The 19,513-nt window shown below is 39.1% G+C and overlaps 1 protein-coding gene across 3 annotated transcripts in view; it reads right to left on the bottom strand.

Annotated features, from left to right (window-relative positions):
• Window positions 1–19,513, bottom strand: part of GPAM (glycerol-3-phosphate acyltransferase, mitochondrial) — a 40,012-nt gene that overhangs the window by 8,067 nt on the left and 12,432 nt on the right. For all 3 annotated transcript variants that reach the window (XM_084635051.1, XM_084635050.1, XM_084635052.1), the window contains exons 6-17: window positions 19,031–19,174; window positions 18,307–18,403; window positions 13,664–13,800; window positions 12,649–12,748; window positions 9,911–10,123; window positions 9,389–9,502; window positions 7,801–7,886; window positions 6,560–6,675; window positions 5,561–5,631; window positions 3,664–3,928; window positions 3,003–3,145; window positions 1,392–1,469 (exon numbers count right to left, since the gene is read on the bottom strand). In XM_084635051.1, the coding sequence (XP_084491177.1) occupies window positions 1,392–1,469; window positions 3,003–3,145; window positions 3,664–3,928; window positions 5,561–5,631; window positions 6,560–6,675; window positions 7,801–7,886; window positions 9,389–9,502; window positions 9,911–10,123; window positions 12,649–12,748; window positions 13,664–13,800; window positions 18,307–18,403; window positions 19,031–19,174 (1,564 nt within the window). The remainder of the gene's footprint in view (window positions 1–1,391; window positions 1,470–3,002; window positions 3,146–3,663; window positions 3,929–5,560; window positions 5,632–6,559; window positions 6,676–7,800; window positions 7,887–9,388; window positions 9,503–9,910; window positions 10,124–12,648; window positions 12,749–13,663; window positions 13,801–18,306; window positions 18,404–19,030; window positions 19,175–19,513) is intronic.

Here is a 19,513-nt window from a genome sequence, read left to right as displayed (position 1 = left end):
ATCATGTCTTGGTACTTATGAGTGTCGTGACTGTAAGAAAGTTTTACACAGCAAATAGATATGGATAAAAACATGCTGAGAAATCAGATATCAGACAATCAAGTCAAGAGAAGACAGACAAGCTTTATATATGACCTGTAAGCCACTTCTATCCCACTTATTGATGGTAATGACAGATGGGAGACAGACAATATAGGTTCATAACAAAGCCCCTAAGACAAGACACATGCTTTGAGAGGCAAAGACATAACAGACATTTATGCCATTATACACACCTATTTTTTTCCTGGAGCCTGGAACATTAAGTAAATAAGAATAGGATTCAGAGGATAAGAAATGCTTCATGTAGAGACTGCATTGTAATACATGATTATATGCCAACATTTTATGTATAAATGTAGGTAACACATCCAGAAAACAAGAGAGTTTTAGAGCCAGGAAAATCTGTCTCCAGAGAACAGGTGAAGTGAATTCTACCTCTGTAACTACACATTAAAAGGGAAACTTGGGATACCACAAGAGGTGCAACGGAGTGGAGCTGAACAAGGGTCATCAAAGCACAGGATGTAGTTTCCCTTCAAACAGGAGAACTGAAAGAAGGAAGCAGCCAAGTATATGTAACTGTCTTATTTTTTCCACTACTTTAATTTATAATTGTCACGGAGCTGTGGTATGATTCTGACATGGAAAAAATGCAACATGATACATTAATCTTTTTACTCACTTATAAAAAAAAATTGTGTTATGACATTCCCTGAAGGACACAAATCTGGAAGACAGAAATTACTGCCTCCATTCTTAGTCCAGCCATGCTGCATTTGCTGCAGTGCTGTAGAATGTGGGAAGTAAAGATATCTTGACTTTGCAATTCCTGGATCCCTAGGACCACTAGGAGAACCTGGTGCAAACTAGAGCTGCCTTAGGGCTGCATCACCTGTGGATTCCCATGCATCGGGGAATCCCTAGTTACCCCTGGTCCCTTTGAGCTGCTGTACCAGAGCAAAGGGACTATACAGGAGCTAAGGATGAGCTGTATTACACAGTGATTGAAATTTACAAGGACTTCAATATTAAAAGATAATCACCACAGCCCACTTTAAGAGCTGGTGTAATCATCATCATAAGCAGCACTAGCTTTATTAGGATCCTGCTCCCATATACGTTGTCATCCGTAACATCAAAAAGTGATTCTGCCAGAATACCTTGTGCTTTAAAATAAAAGAATAAAGACATTTCAGTTTAGGATTGCCTTAATTGTTATGCACTTCAAGAGAAAAAGTGCCTGTTTAGATACTTGGAATAAGTCATATAGTTAGTGAGAAGCAAAGGATTCCAAGACTGCAGGCAAATCGGAGAACAAAAAAAAAAAAAAAAAAAACTAATCATCTTACCTCTGCCACCAAAAGAATGCCATATTGTATAAACCTTTCGACTGCCTCGTGGCAAACTTGGTATAACATCTGACAAGGCTTAACAAAAATAAAAAAAAAAGTTAAAATTAATCTCTTATAGATTCTTTTTCCCTAGTCAACCAGCATATTTTTTTATATACAGCAATGTCCCTTTTAAGCAAGTTCCTCAATTCTTTATCAATGCTCCCACTCCATTAGTGCATGCTTTATTCTTCTCTTACACTCACGTATACTTCAAAAAAATCCACGAATGGGATGATTAAAATTAGACTGGACAAAGCATTTGAGATATGGAGACTCTTTCACTGGCAAGGAGCTGGACCAGGTGACATAAAAGGACTTTTACATCTTATACTATTATTTTGTTAAAATGAATAAGTGCTAATCATTGAGCAGTTTGGAACAAAATCTTCATAAATATAAAAGCTGCAAGACCTATTCCACAAATTCTCCTATAGTTTAAAGAAACTCCTTGAAAAATCTTAGAATCAAAATTCCCCACCAGATTATAACCACTGAAAAGTAGGGCAACGTCCACCAGATTAAGAAAAACAATCAATCATCACCCTCAAAGGTAGAATAAGGAGTATAAATGTAATAATCAGCTCTCTTCCTCAAATTGCATTGCACCCAGACAAGAAATCAAACATAATTTATGCTCCATTCAAACAACAAGAAAGAAGAGGGGGCTGGGAAACTGCAGCAAAGTTTCCCAATATCAGAACTAAATCTATAAGAGGAGAACATGTATTTCTAAGATTCTAGGTGGACACTTATTAAAAAGAACAGGAGACACATTGTTTTTAAAAGATAATCAGTATTTATAAAGTTAAAACTGCGGTATTTGCCACTGTTCCTTTATTGGTTTACCGTAAGTCATGGGTAAAATCACTGATAAATATTTGATGATGTGCAATATGACTACTGAGGTAATCTATAAGTTGGGAAAATGCCTTTAAAATCTGGAGACCCGATTTCAATTTGACTGCAGTCACACGTGCAAAGAGTTTGGTAGTCTTGATTTCACAGTTTAAGTTTGTTTAGATCAAAGTCACTGTATAGTCTGACAAGCAGTCTCTTCGCAGGAGAGGCCTAGTACTAGAATAGCAGAAATATTCCAAGCTCATTGCCAGTACTATCAGTTGCTCACTTGCATGGCCAACAGGTATTCGCTACACACACAGCAAACATCTAAACCATATCATGAGCACCATGTTGATTGATGTCGTCTCCCCTGGCTCAGAAAATCTCAGTTAATGAATTGACTTGTCAAGCTCACATCATTCATGTTATTTGTCTAGAAATGGTTTCAAGTGAGCTAGACTAATTCAGCTACACAACTGAGAAGTAGAGACATTTTGCTGAAACAAATTAAAACAATGGTATTTCCCTCTTAGCATTGCTGGGGATGGGACATCCATGTAATGGATCATATACGTTTTATTTAAAGTAAATGTATTAAGACCAAACAACTACATTAGAAACAGAGTGCAGTTAAAAAAAAAATCCATTCTATTTAGAATAATGAAGACAGACACTAACAGAATGGAGTTGGAGTTATGGACAAGCACTATGATGAACTTTGCTTACCAAGGATATAGCGCCTTCATTGGAAAGCAGGTGGCACAAGCTGGCGGCTTTGCGGACCAGTTGTTCTTGGCTAATCATGTTGGGAGGAACGCTATTGATGCCATTTCTATACCTTTTACTCTGCACTGCATGAAGACTGCAGGCTAGCGTAGAAATGTGAATACAAGGGTGGTTAGTTTTCCTACAGAGTTTTTTAATATGGGAGACTTAGGTTTATTAACAGGAAAGTTATACAAGCTTAAAAACTGACAACCATTACACATATAACTGAAAACTATAATCATCCTATATACATGAACTACAATGGTGCACAACTGAAGGAAACATTTTAAAAGATAACAAAGCTACTAAACAATAAAAGATTATACCACTGTGTGTAAAAGTTAAATAATGATTCAGATCCAACCATTAACTAATCTTATTAAAATATTCCCAAGATAGGAACATCTACCATGCTGGATCAGATCACTGGTCCATAAAGTTAGGTCCCTGTTTCTGGCAGTGGCCAATACATGGAGACTGCCAAGGAGAATGAAAAAAACACAATGCATTCATTTTTTTTTTGGGGGGGGGGGGGGGGGGGGGAAGGCCGCGAGGGAAGGATTAAAAGAAAAATAAAGCCTTCATACAAACAAATCTTCTGCTAAAAACCAGTACATACCAATAATGGCCTCTTTGATGAAGACATGCAGTACACCATTGCTGTAGAAGTTGAGTTCAAAGACAGCAGGAATAGTTGTGCTGGGAGTGATGAAGAACTCATTGTTTTGGCTGGTGTTTGTGATATTTACACAGTTCCCCAATAGGTGGATGGCATGCATGACAACATCTTCAGAATTTCCTGAAAATCCCAAGTCAAAGTCACGGGCCAAGACCTCCTCCTTCATAGAGAAGAAGTCTTCCACCAGCTTGGAAAGGTCAATTCCCTGAAGAACCAGAGTCACAAGATTAAATAACAAACTCTAACCCTAACCCAAGACAAAATGTTAAGAGGACAGGTTAAATTTATCTGTAATCTCCAAACACAGTAAATAAATCAAATGCATAATAAATTTGTAATAACCCAAAGCACAACTTATCACATGAACAAATCTTTTCTTCGAAAGCAGACTTTACCAAAGTAATCCATGACTGTGCTCCAATTGGACGGCTACAAAATGCTTTACATGGGGCTACACCTTAAAACCACCCAGAAACTACAGCTAGTGCAAGATGTGACTGCTTTGTTTGTTTAGTAGTGCATCTCACAGGCTATAAAGCCCTAGGAGGGTCAGAACCGGTGTTCCTTAGAGATCACATCTCCCTCACCTGCCATTGTGTCATATGATCACCTGAGATATTTTTGCTAACAGACCTTTTTTTTTTTAGTTGACAGGAGGCTTGAGGAAGAACATTTTCTCAACTCTGGAACTTACTTCCTTTCTCAGTTTACCAAAAGCCATATTTGCTGAGCTTCAGATCCTGTTGCAAAGCACATCTGTTTTCCCAGATTCTCTCTATAGGAAAGGGGAACGATTGGATTGAACTGGAAAGTGATAATACCCTAGTTTTGGGGGGAGTCTATATTTTGACCTTTTCTTCTAATTTGTATGTTTTATTTTAGTTTCTGAACATGTACCTAGAGCTCTGGATTGGTGGGGTGGTGAGGAATTTTAAATAAAATGGAAAAGAGAGAGTGTAGCAATGAATAATTGTATCTTTCTTTAGGAGCCACACATTAAAATTCAGTTACACATTAGTATCATTCCATCATAAAATATAAATTGAAAACAAACATAATAATAGTTCAGCAATTTGTCCAGCTACAACGATTTGAAATAACAGATTTTAAACAAAAAAAACAAAACAAAACAAAAAAAACAAAACAAAAAACAAAACAAAGCACCACCACCCATTAACAATAAAAAGGAACAAAATTATTGCTTTTTAGAATCACAGGTAAATCCTAAAATTAACATGGGATGACAGGGTTTTCTGTTAAATTTTTAAGAAAAGGTTCCTTTTTCTTCAATGATAACTAGGATTGGAAAGACTTGATTTCTCTCAGGAAAAGTCAGTAAACAGATTTCATCATACATATGCAAGCTGACAAAAATATATTTCCACTGATAATCAAAATTTAAGTTTGATTTAAGGATATTTACTTTGTATATTTTGACATGTAATGTTGACAATTTGAGTTTTACTGGTTATACCATTTTAACTTTTAATCTCAGCATCTACGGTCATTAAATAATTAGTCTTCCCTCCCTCCACCATTAACATGTCATAATTTTCCACAACTATGAAAATTTTGATAAAAACCTACAAAATGCTTTTAAAAACCATCAATATTATCAGTCAAAATTATAAAAAAAAATAAAAATTGAATTCTGCCAAGCCTAATGATAACTGAAATCAAAGTAGCACAATATCTTTAAGTACCCACCATTAACTGGAACACCCATTATAATAAGCTAGCTGAAATCTCTTTCAAATTATTTTAATGTAATATTGAAGTGCACACTTTTCTCACCACTGGATAGCATATGGCTATTTCAGCAGCAATATAGCCTTACCTTCCTATGTCGGTAGAGCAGCAAACAGGCAACTATGTGTGTTGACATCACAGCACATGACTTGTTAGCAGCTAGAAGCAAACAAAACAAAGCTACGCTGACCTGTTAAGCATCTGAAATGCTTAACAAGTCATTAGTATGGCATAAAATGACAGATAGCACAAATCAACTAATAATTATAGATGGCCCTTACACATTTCTATAGGGCTTTACATTTTCAACAAGCTGTAGTGTACTTTAAGGGACTAATCAAAGAGCAACAAGCCAGAGGAACTCTAGAGTTCCAGCCTACTCTGTCACTAACTTGCCATGCAGCCTTTGGCAAATCACCCCAACTCTCAGAACCTCATTTTCTTCATGTGTAACATGGGGTGATTACACATACCTAGCTAGGAAAGGGGCTGAGATGATTACTCAACATTTTTGTAGTACTTTAGAAATGTAAAACATTAACTGACCAAAGTGGTTTTAATTAATAAGCATGAGTGAAGAAGTCTGTCTCAAACATTTGCTAAAATATATAACTAAGTACCATTATTTATAGCTATGTCTTTGTTCACATATCTGACCTAGTGTCCAAACTGCATATTATAGAACCTACAAAGCCGGACAATGGTTGGATAAGCAGATACACAAACTCAAGTAATTCTTTAAAGACATGGTGATTTCAACAGCTCTACCTCTGGGGGCAATTTCCTACTTCTTGCCAAAAGGAATGTAAATGCACAACAGTTGACTCAAACACTTATAGCAAGTCAGCAGCAACCCAGGATACAGGCCTAAAGAACGTAAATGTATCAGAGCAAATAAAATAAGAATGCCGTAGAGAGACAATTTCATTTAAAAAGGGATGAGATTTTAAGTGTTTAAGTAAACAAAATTCTTACCTGAAAAGAAATCACCCTCAGCCAAGTAAAAATGCTATCAAATGGTAAATTAGTAAATGCAGTCAGAGGACCAAGATATACAGTCAATACATATGATTGATTCTATACTTACTGAACAATATATGCTCAGCCAAGTTGGCTATCAACTGTCTTCTAAAGGGCTCACTGGATAAATCCCTGGAATCACCCAGCGCAGCCTCTGTACCTTCATCCACAACATCATTAGGCCTGAAGATAGCATACGAACAATTTATGGTGTGAAAACATCCAAGTCTTGTCAAATTCTAACCTACATCATCATCATTTACAAACATTAAATGAACTATAATGCCCAAATAAAATCAGACATTCTAACAAGGATACAAAAATGTCTTTAAGCATTACAAGTCCCACAAAGTTCTCATTAACTACTTTTCTCAACATATTCCAGACTCTTTCTTCATGTTATAACACATATTCCTAGACCTTCTAAGAAAAGCAACAGAGTATTCACTTTGTTCTTTGGCTATTCAGACTTCTCCATTACATCAGACATGTCTCACAATCCCTTCCTTTAATGAATTTGAGCAACAACAAACATATTATGCAAACCTTTTTAGAAGAGAGTTTTCAGTCCAGCTGTTTTGCATATCAAAACAAGGGTATGGCATGGCATGACAATGCTTTAAAGACAAATGACTTACTCAACTTCTCTTTACAGGAACCAAGTATCAGAGTAGCCAAGTAGTACCACACAGGCTTAAACAAGCCATGAAAATTACTAAAAATTAAATATAAAATAGTCTAAAATTCAGGAATATCTCCACAACACAGTTTTACATTTTGAGCAAAGTTATTAACAGACGGGAGCTCACTGACAACAGCCCTAGCAATCATTGTATAGTGCTGAATCAGAAATCATTAGTGAGTGAATGAATACATGCCTTTCATCTCAGAGTAATTAGAAATAATATCTAGATTATGTGGGAGATTTTAAAAAAGATATGTTTCAAAATGTGTCATTTTCTTTCCTTGTACAACACTCCTATAGAATTTAAAATTTATTAAACCAATAAAGTTCACTTAATTATTCTAAAACTACACAGAATTTAACAGAGAATGATAACATTCCCATAGTTTATTTGAACAGGAGTTCTACAGCAGGAATATATTCTTCAATTTATTAGAATTGTATAGGATAGTTTAAAAATCCTAGAGTAAAATTTTCATGTTTGTGTTCTATTTTATAGGATTTTTCCATAAGGGTTACATGGGAAACAGTTTAATTATTCGTAGGATATAACTACCAGGCACTACTTGAAATATACATTAATCCAAAAATACTACCAAAAAGGTTCCAGAAAAACATCCTACCGTGAAGGAAGTATAGCTGGTAAGAGAGCTTGCTCCAAAGATAGCATGGCAGGCATAGGTTTTTGACTTTGGCTGTCTAGGTATTCCTGTAAATATAATACTTATTTGTACATTTTTCCATTAATTGTAACATCTAATAGCAAATTTTGCAATCTTATTTGTACAAATCCAAAAAAAAAAAGCAACCATGAAATAGTAAGTACAAAATAATAGAGGCGAGATTGTGTGAAGATCACTACAGTTTCTTCACTGGTGCATTGGTGGTTCTGTCTGGAGTTAGCATCAGGTAGAGGAGAAGCTTTCTCTCTGAACAGAATTGTTAGTTTGGGGAAAATACTGCAATTTTAAAAAAAAACTCAAGGGAAAGATTCCCCTGCACCACTTTGGCAGAAACTCCCTTGGGGATAGATCCTGCACCATTCAAGTGAATGGGAGGTTTCCCATTGATTTGAATGGGAGCAATATCAAGTCCCCAGTGGAGGAGCAGCATATGGATGACATTAATGGTCTTATACTGCCTCCTCACCGGCTCTAGCATTCAGGGCATCTCCACAGATGAACACCACTACAGAAATTCTGGCAGTGACAAACTTCAGGCAACCATGGGGAGACTGTTGTAAATTACACTTCCCAGAACGTAGGCAGCAGGAAGGTGTCTAAAACCACCTTTGCCCCCCATCCTCTCAGCTGTATCTTCTGTGCTGTGTTTCTCAGGAGGTACAGCACATGACTGGACCTCAAGAATTCTATGCTTTTAACAAACAACTAAAACTTCTGTCTTTAAAGGTTACCACTTAAATTACTCTGTCTTCAGGATATTATGTTCTTCTGGTTCCTATAATAAAGACTGTTTCCGCAGTCCATATACCCACTCTGCCTGCTGGTCAGGAAAACATTTACCTTCAAGCAAAGCCACTTAAATAATTAGGGGTAAATTTTCAAAGACAGCTCTCTACTCAGCTTGCACCGCTTGTTCACAAATGCCTTACAGCAGTATATGTATATCACATCAACATTATTTCCATTATCAAACTCAATCTCAGCTAAAAGATATTAAATTAATTTGACTGTGTCTACTTTCTATAAACCCAGGTTGACTGGCATTAATTTTGTTTGGGTTGCCAAAATTAGCTTTGTTTTTCAAACTGAAATTCTGTACATTTTAATACATATTGCTGAGTAAGACTTAAAGATAAACTATTTGACAGTCAACTACTGTACAGGAAATATATTTCCCCATTTTTTTGTACAGCAATACACAATTGATCAGATGCATCATGGGGAATTTTTACTTTCCTCTATTATTGATCACTCATGGAAGAAAAATACTGGCTTTATGTCCAATGACTCAGTCTGGTCTGACATTATGTTATAACACTTGTACCCGTACTGGACTTCATACCATGGACCAACACCCTATGAATCTTCTCAGGGGTATCAAATGGTGAATTTTTGGAAAAACAGCTTCATTGCATTGATAGGCTGAAAACAATACTTCTGCACCAACAGTTTAGCTTGTGGTTTCCCGCATTTTAAAGCGGCTAAGAATTCATAAGAACTTAAGTGTTTCTATGAATATGAAACTTACTTTTAAGGAAAATGGTTGTGCAAAGTCTACTCTGACACAACCGTAATTCTTCCGCAGCATTCTGAAGACTCCTCTGGCTATGCTCCAAAGGCTTTCGTTCTTCTTAGGCTTCCCCTGCAAACATTGAAAAGCAAAAACCAACGTTCATTTACAATTAAAAGTTCATTGATATTTTACGGAAGCATAACCACAGTTACAATAAATCCAGGTCTTTTGACATGCAGCTTTAAAAGTCAAAGAGTAGAGCCATGACAAAAGCCTAGGGAATCATATGGCTTTTATCCTTATTATTATTTGTATTTGTTAAGTGATGAATTTGTATCTAGTAATATACAAGACTCAAATATCAAGATAGTACTTGACCTAGAAAGCTTTCATGATTCACATTACGTTGCATTTTTAATTCTGACACAAAAAGTTAAAGCACTCATGGCATACCAGTGCTAGCACAAAAATTAGATACATTTTTACTTAAGCAGAAAATCCCCGAGGCAAGACAATAAGTCTTCAGTTGCTTCTTACCAGCTGTTCATTGTTATAGTGACCTTCAATGATGCGATCATAGGAGATTCCCACAGGTATAATTAGTATGTCAGGGGTGGCATTTGTGAAGAGAGCATCTACCACCACAGATAAGAGACCTGCTCTGGCACAGGATGTTTTTCCACTCCGAGAACGCGTCCCTTCCAGGAATATCTCTAAGAACTGCTGCTGTCTAAGCAACTCCTCTATGTGCTAAAGGGACAGTGAGTAAAAGAACAAAAAAAACTAATGATATAGACATAGAAATTCCATATCAGCAATAGAATCCTCTTTACAAAACTGGAGCTGAAATAAATACAAATCTGCAAGAATAATCAAGAATTATAAGAGGAAATTAGAGTTTTATACAACCAAATTCTGATCCTAGTTACACTAATCTATATCCAAAGTAATACCATGGACTTTAAAACATCACTTCAGCTGCAAAACCAAAAAGAAGCAACCTAGCAATAATTAAATATTTTAAAGACACCTAAATTATTCTCTTCTCTGGATTTCAACAAAGCCAGTAGGGTAGGAGTTCCCAAATTTTTGTACATGTATGGCAAGGTGGCATGAGAGCTTGCTGGAAATGATGCACCAAAATTCTTTTAAAAATATTTTGGTTTCAAATAAAAAGTCATTCAATGCACTTCAGTACATCTTACAATGCTTGAGAAGCAAAACACCCTCCTGGACACTTTCAGCAATTTCGATGAGTAACTCTGTACGACCATGTCATCATAGTAGCTTTATTTAGCAGTGTATTGAATGCTGTGGGAACTGCACTCTCAAGTTGTGCACAGTTGCCTAGCTTTTTGCTGGGCCTAGCCTTCAGCTTGCACCAAATCACACAGCTCCAGCTACTGGGGCGATTTTGCAAAGTTCCATATCACAGTGCCAGAGCCTCTCTCATCTGAAAAGACACATGAGTTCAGGGCCAGTTCAGAGCCACTGCAAAACCTACAGTTGCAGGGAGCATGAGATAAAACGGCCCCACACAGGGAGCTGCTGCAAGAGGTAGAGAGGGAAGGATTGTTGGCCAGAACCAGTGGATAAAAGCCTGGCTACAGGACTAAGGAGAACTGCCTGGCTGTTCACCAGGACGGCAGCCAGCTGGCTATAATTTGAGCTTCTTCTCAGCAGGGGGAGCCACCGTGCAGCATGCCCAGCATTCTGCTGAAGAGCAAGATGCTTCGTGGAGCTGAAGCCCCTCCAATTCCAGCCAAGCGTCGTCGTCCCCCCCCCCCATCTCTCTATATCTGCCCTCTGAGCCCCTGCCCTGCTGCACATGTGCACCGTTCTTTGTAATGGCACTTCTCTTATTCTCTCCCAGAGCTTTCTCAAAATATTTCATAATTTTCTTGATTTAAATTTTGTCAGACAGGAAGCTAAATGAATTCTGGCTACTGTTCAGTAATAATTCCGATAAAATTAGCAGGAATTTAAAACTTAGACTAGATAAGTTAAAAAGAGACAATCCACTGAGTGTAGTTAATGGCATACCATAGCATATCAAGAAAGCATTTATGACATTTAATTGTTTCTTATAATTTGAGTAAGATGAAAGAAATAACGGCTGCCTCATTATGTTTCTTTTTGATGGACTGTCTAAAAACTTGAGATGTTTACAAAGGATGTCATAATTACAGCTGGTTGGGAACTTTTCAATTAAACTTTTTATGGAAAATGCTGATTTGACAAAACCAAAACTTTTCATGGAAACAGAGCAGTTTCAATTCAACTTTCATCAGGAAGGTTTTCCATCATGAAGTTTCTGATAAATATGAGAGACCATAGAACAGCATAATCCAGTATTAGGGCACTCTGCCTTTTAGGCTAGGATCTTGAACCTAGATGTCCAATATCCCAGATGTGTGGTCTAACCACAGGGCTACTGGCTATTCTAGAGTGGTCTCTTTTTTCACTACACATTTTTGAAATGTCTTGATTTCGTGCCACATCGGAATGTAAACAAATGGCAAAACCTCAACATTTTTCACAAAATGGAATTCTTGCTTTCCTGCCAGCCCTAATTATAACTGAACATTTTTGGCTCCTTTAGGGATATATTTTACCACAGAGTCCAGAAATACTTAAATTAAACCTACTGAGGCCTAAAATAAATGTGCAAAAGAAAGAAGTGTGCATGTGGTACTTCAAACACCCATTAAATACATGAACAAATACAATTTGGGAACTGCTGCTCTAGATTTACCTTAGTGTAAGTGAAATCAGAAGCTGTCCCAGTAGGCCTAATGTTACTGTTAATTTACACTGAAAGCAATCCCATATCCCCGTTAGAGACTCACACAGGGGAAAAATTTGATCCTGACGGGTGCTGAACACCCTCGACTCTCATGCACTTCATAGATTCAGGACCTCACTCAGCACAGAATTTACAGTTTGTCTAGTTTCAGAGTAACAGCCGTGTTAGTCTGTATTCGCAAAAAGAAAAGGAGTACTTGTGGCACCTTAGAGACTAACCAATTTATTTGAGCATAAACTTTCGTAAACTACAGCTCACTTCATCGGATGTTTATCTTTAATGTACCAAAACACACATACATGCTAAAATCAAGATAATAAACAATTTCACTTTCTCATCAGGCAATGCTGTTCAAATTAATGAAGTTAAAGAGAACCAACCTACGTTTTCCTAACATACATGGGTGCTCTTTCCCCCTTCTCTGTGACTAATCAAATTTTATATTTGCAAATTAAGAAAAGATACATACCACATACAGCAAAGCTCTATAAAGGACATCTTTACGTCCATGAGGGTTCTCATCCAACCTCCTCCGAATGAAAAAGCCTCCCAGCTTGCGGATCAATGTGCTACAAATCAAGAAATGATTTTATTCACCAATTTTAGTCAAATATGAAAAGAGTGGAATGTATAAACCAGCCAACAGCTTCAGGAAAAAATTAGATGAGGCAGAACAATGTGCATATCTCAGCCATTCTCCCTCAAATGAAAGAGAGGAAGAATGTTTAGTGGTTGGGGCACTAGTCTAGGACCCTGCTCTGCCAGACTCCCTTTGTGACCCTGTAAAATGGGACTAAGAGCACTGCCCTCCCTCACAGAGATGTTGGGAGGATAAATACATTACAAATTTTAAGGTGTTCAAATTCTATAATGATGGGGGCCATATAAATACTGAAGATAGATAGGGAGTGCTCTGCGAGAATTCTAGTCCCTACATTACTGCCAAATTTCAAAAGCTTATGCGAGTGTTCTCAATCCTTCAACACTTGACATAACTTACAAAGATAAGTGCTGCAGTATTTGAATTAAACAGCCCTCAGTGTTCAAAGTTCTATGTTGCCTGCCACTAACTGAATACACTTAATTTCCCCTAAATCCCAATGAGTCTCCAAAGATGAAGAGGAACAGATGCTCTTAAACTTGTGCTATCCCACATTTATCAGGATTTCTTCATACACCCCTTCCTCAAAGCGACTCAGTAACTAAGTCTCAACTAAGTCTTCTTCCTTTTCCAACTTCCTTAAAGAATCTCTCTTTCAAGACTCTCTCTCGAATAAGACCAAAGTAAAGCTAGATAAGCTAGATAGGACCAAAGTAAATTCCAAAGTATGACCACAAGACTAAATTCCCTTATCACAAATCCTGAACAATTTGGGGCAGATCCTCAGCTGGCGTGGAGCTATGACAATATACACCAACTGAGCATATGCCCCTTTGGCTTTATTGAGAGCAAGTTAAAGTTTAGCTCAGCATATTATCCTTACCTGAAGATGGGAATGTTGAGGTTATTCCCTGCAGCAATGTATGGTGCTTTGATATTATGGCAGAAAAGAATGAATGTGAGGAGCAGATAGTCGATGTGAGATTTGTGAACAGGCAAGAAGATAAGAGGTAAATTCATCTATTTGGGGGAGGGAGAAAAAAAGATAAAACAAAAATTAATAGGATACTGTGGAGTGAAAAGAAGGTTACTCACCTTGTGCAGTAACTGAGGTTCTTCGAGATGAGTCTCCCTGTGATTGCTCCACTCCAGGTGTAGGTGCATCCCCATGCCTTCACTCGGAGAGTTTTACTGCAGTGCCCATACAAGTTGCGCATACATGGTGGTGCCTGCCTCACGCGCTGTTGTCTGTTGAAGTGTTGCATGTGCAATCCGGACTCCTCAGTTCCTTCTCTACTCAGAGCCTGTATCCAGCTCCGAAGAAGAGGGAGGAGGGTGCGTAATGGAGCACCCACAGGGACACTCATCTGAAAGAACCTCAGTTACTGCACAAAGTGAGTAACCTTCTTCTTCTTCTTCTTCGAGAGGTGTCCCTGTGGGTGCTCCACTCCAGGTGATTGTACAGCAGTGCCCTTTAGGATGGTAGGGGCTTTGCAGTAGGAAATAAAACAGTGGAAAGTACCGCTCAGCCAAGTTGAGTATCTGTTTTAGGGCCTTGCGTGATAGCGTAAATGTTTGGCAAAGGTGTGTCTGGATGCCCAGATGGCAGCCTTGCAAATGTCTATCTATGGGACATTGTTTAGAAATGCCGTGGACATCAATGTAGACCTCGTGGAATGCGCACTAATGGTTGCTGGAAGCTGAGTGCCTTTTAGCTGATAGCATAGTCAAATGCATCCAGATATCCATTTAGAGAGCCTCTGTTTGGTATGTGCGCTCCTTTGGACCATTCTGCTACTGATAAGAAGAGTTTAGGAGAAGCCCGAAATGGTTTAATTCTGTCCAGATAAAAGGTCAAAGCCCTTCTAACTTCCAGCGTGTGCACGGTTACCTCTAACGAATTTGCGTTTGGCTTGGGGAAGAAAGTTGGGAGCTGCAGAGGATCGTTAATGTGGAAGTATGAGTGCACCTCAGCTAAGAATTTGGGATGAGTGCATAACATAACTTTATCCTTATGAAAGATAGTATGGGGGGGGGGTCCAGCCATAAGTGCCTCTATCTCCCCCACGTGTCATGGATGTGATGGCAACCGAAAAGGATACTTTCATGGACAAGTGTAACAAGGAGCAAGTTGCCAAAGGTTTGAACGGTTTACGAGTCAGGACGGTTGGCCCAAGATTTAAGTCCCAAGGTACAGTATGTGGCCTCACATCCAGAGAGAGGGTGTGGGTGCCTCGGAGGAATTGTTTGGTGATAGGGTGAGCAAAGATTGAGGTCTCATCAATCTTTTGGTGGAAAGCAGTGATCACCGCTAAGTGAACCTTCAGTGAGCTAATGGAAAGGCCCAACCATTTAAGCCCTAAGAGATAGTCTCATATCATCATGAGAGGAGCAGATACAGCATATGCTTGTTTTGTGGTACACCATGTTATGAATCTCTTCCACCTGTGTACGTAAGTGGAGCATGTAGATAGCTTCCTACTGTTGAACCTGTTCTGAGCAGGTTAGCTCATCATGAGAGAGCCATAAAGCAGCCATGCCTTGAGCTGTAGCATTTGCAAGTTGGGGTGCTGTAATTGTCCCTCCTGTTGTGTAAGTGGTCTGGGTGCAGGGGAAGAGTGATTGGGGCTGTGCTGACATGCGTTTCAAGAAGGGGTACTACTGCTGTCTCGGTCACGTAGGGGCTATTAGGATGACTCCGCTCTATCGGTTCTTATTTTCTGTATGACCCTGGGGAGCAGTGGTATCAGTGGAAACACATATAGGAGATCTGCGATCCAGCTGATTAAGAATGCATCTCTCCAAGAGTGTTTCCCCAGGGCTGCCTTGGAACAGAATAGGGGACTTTTGCTGTTGCGGACTGTGGCAAAAAGGTCTATATGTGGGTGATCCCACTGTCGTAATACATGTTGAAGTACTGGGTTGCTTTGTTCCCATTCGTGGTCCTGAGGAAACCATCTGCTGAGTTCGTCTGTCGTGGTGTTCTGGCAGCCAGGGAGAAATGCAGCTGAAATGTGGATGTTGTGACGGATGCGTAGATTCCGGAGCTTGATAGCCTCGGAGCAGAGTGAAAGGGATCTGGCTCCCCCCTGCCTGTTTATATAAAACATACAAGTGATGTTGTCGGTCATCACTCCCGGGGCGGGATCTGAGTTACTACAGAAAATTCTTCTCTAGGTATCTAGCTGGTGAATCTTGTCCATATGCTCAGGGTTTAGCTGATCACTATATTTGGGGTCGGCAAGGAATTTTCCTCCAGAGCAGACTGGAAGAGGCCCTGGAGGTTTTTCGCCTTCCTCTGTAGCATGGGGCACGGGTCACTTGCTGGAGGATTCTCTGCTCCTTGAAGTCTTTAAACATGATTTGAGGACTTCAGTAGCTCAGACATAGGTGAGAGGTTTTTCGCAGGAGTGGGTGGGTGAGATTCTGTGGCCTGCGTTGTGCAGGAGGTCGGACTAGATGATCATAATGGTCCCTTCTGACCTTAATATCTATGAATCTATGTTAATTTTGTATGAATGGTAGGAAGTGGAGGCAGGCATTGCGCATAGCGCGAAGTTCCAGGAAATTTATATGTAACCTGGTCTCTGTTGTGGACCATAGCCCCTGTGCTGAGCGATGTTCCTTGTTTGCTCCCCTACCCCACGAGGAAGGCATCTGTCGTGAGCAATTGTGACGGGGGCAGGGCGGGGGGGGGGCGGGAAATCTGTGTGAACGGGATCCCCAAGCACAGGTTGGGTGGGTGAGTCCACCAGGTTAATGATTCCTTGCTCTTGTGGGACATTGTTAAGCGGATGTTCATGTTGTGCTTGTTTGGTTTGTACACTGTTGATAGCCATCCCTGCAGGCAGTGCATGTGCAAACACGTATAATTGACTACAAATGTGCATGCTGCCACGTGGCTCAAAAGTTGTATGCATTCGTGGGCCGTAAGCTGAATACCAACTGTTGGGTAGGTTCTATCATTGATTTCTTTGTAGGCTGAAGCTGTGGAAACAGCTTATTGCCGTTTGCATGGAGTGAACAGCTTCCAATAGAGTGTACACCTTGAGGAGACAATCGGCCAGATAAGGAAATATAATTATTCCTGGCTTCCTCAGATGCCCCGTTGCCACTGCGAGGATCTTGGAAAAGAAAAAAAACTTGGCACTAAAATACAAATGGTATAAACTGGCTAACACTAAATAACTATTTCCTAAACTAAAAACTAGGTATGAACGGCACTGCAGCGCTCCGTCTCAGGCCGGGGACAGCTGAGAAGGAACTGAGGAGTTTGGATTGTGCACGCGACACTTGAACAGACAACGGCGCACGAGGCAGGCAACGTGCATGCACAACCCATACGGGCCCTGCGGTAAAACTCTCCGAGCAAAGACGCACCTACATCTGGAGTGGAGCACTCACAGGGACACATCTCGAAGAAGAATTTTGTCTTCTAAATTTTCTTTACCGAGTAACACCTTAGATTAGTAGAACTGACAGAATTTCAGTTTACACTTCTCCACTTATTTGCTTTAGCAGCGAGAACAGACTAGGCAATTGCACTACCAGTGTTTGTGCTGTAGGCACTGCAGGGAGCAGTAGAATGACATTAGCAGGTTTTTCAGACTTACAGTATCAATGCAAGATGACGACAATTATTTGAGATGTGCCAAAATTTTCCACTGTAAACAGGTTGTTGACTTGTTTTGTAAAAAAGTAACTTAACTTTATCAGCAGCAATGTTCCCAGGCATTGTACTCCAAAATGCTAACACGGTAACTGATTACATAAGGAAAAAACCTGCCATTTTATTCTCACTGCATACTATCTATCTAAGCAATATTGCACAATGTCTCCAAATACTCCCAGTAAAGTTCCTTAGAAATCAATGGTGCCTCTCTCTCTCATTTCAGTGCAATTATTTATTCCTTGATAGTGTATGGGTCATATAGCACCTTTCTGTTGTAAATTCTGCATAAAAGGCGTAGAAAATTCAGCATATTGATATTGTGAAATGGGAGGGGTAAGGACTGGTAGAACTTGAAAGGATGCTTATAATAAATTTAAATAAATAAGCAAGCAGTAGGTGAGGCACTTTGCAGACAAGTATGAAGACCAGGTTATTCCTTGAAGTCTAAATATAAGTAGTTAGAAAAAGTTTAGTAATTTATTAGCCTGCAGCTGTATCAGCATTGGGGGGGGGGGCAGAGAACATTCTACAGTGGGTCACATCAGACATTACACTCAAAAATGATCCTGAAACTTGAGATAAAACCAGAACTTGGCTTGGTCTTTTAGGGTGCTGTGAACACACAGCTGAAAGAGCACAGTATCTCTAGTACCTAGGATTATCTAATAAAGACAGGTCTGCTGAATGGTATGTTCACAGAACTGGATAGCACAGGATCTGAACTGGGGCCTGATTCTGATCTCATTTAGACTGGTATAACTTCACTGACTTCAATGGAGTCACTCCTGATTTACACCAGTGAAAGTAACATCAGAAGTTTCCCCATGTTTTAAGAGTTTATGTAATTTTCTTACCTTGGTGGCTGCTTTGACCATCTCCAATTGGCCTTTGTGGATCTGAATGTTCCAAAAGAAGCTGTTAAATAATTTCAGTAACACCCAACCAGTCAACCTAAGGGTGAAAAATGTTAAACCCAAAAGAATTTTAAGTTTAATTCAAAGTGGCCTTCCTGTTGTATTGCTTTTATAACCAATATGGTCACATAGAGATGTAGAGTTTGCAACATCAACTGGTCAGTGGAGTTGTTGGGGGCATAATCAGGGAGAATTCCTTCCTAACATCTCTCGTGATCAGCTTGCACACTGAAGCATGAAATTTGATTCCTATCTTAAGAGTCACAACTAAAGAAAAATATTGTTAAATGGACTATTGATCGTAAGTTACTGCAGCAAGATGCTTAAGCTGATTTAGGCAGTAACAATAGAGGGTACCCTGGGGCTGACAGCAAGGACCTTAATTCAGGGGAGGAAAGTGTATTTATTTAAATTTTATCATACTATTTGTAAGTTGGAAAGCCCACAGATTCTTTGTGTTCCAATATGAGAGTATGATTACACTTCATTTTTTAAGGCTAAAACCTATAATCCTCATGTTTTGGGGTAGCATTAGGGTTAGCTATAAAATAGGAATTTTTAGGCAGGAAGTGACTGTTGTGCTCATGTACAAGGGCAAAGACTGGAGATCCTTCCCCTGATGCTAGGCAAGCATAAAAATAGTTCACCAAACTATGGTTATTACCTGATCAAAGCAGGTGAGATGTTTGCTACCATTTCTTGGAGAATTCTTCTAGCTTTTTTCTTCACTTTGCTGATGGCCTTGAGGTCTGTCCAAGTACCTGCAGCACTTAATACAGAAGCCTCCTCTACAATGGCCTTCTGCACTCTGATTTTAAAAATAAAACACAAGACAGTTCTGTAACAAATGAGTTAAGCTATAGACTGTTTCTAGAAGGAATGAACTAGGGCAGTTCTATGGTATAATTATTGCAGTAAGTTGGAAGATGAAAGAAATGCACATCAACATGCTTTGCATTTCATTTGCCATAAACTGAAATTCAATGGTCATCTAAGTTTCGATTAAATACTTGTAAAATGAAATGGACCAATCCATGGGTAAACTGGTATCAGCTGGTCAATGATTTGCAGAAACATATTGAAAGTTATAAATACAGTACAGAGGCAAAAATATCATTCACTGGCTATCAAAGTTAACCCTTGACAG

Source organism: Lepidochelys olivacea, assembly GCF_965140295.1.
Source record: "Lepidochelys olivacea isolate rLepOli2 genome assembly, chromosome: 7".
Taxonomy (NCBI): Eukaryota; Metazoa; Chordata; order Testudines; family Cheloniidae; genus Lepidochelys; species Lepidochelys olivacea.
This window is presented reverse-complemented; position numbering and strand designations above follow the sequence as displayed.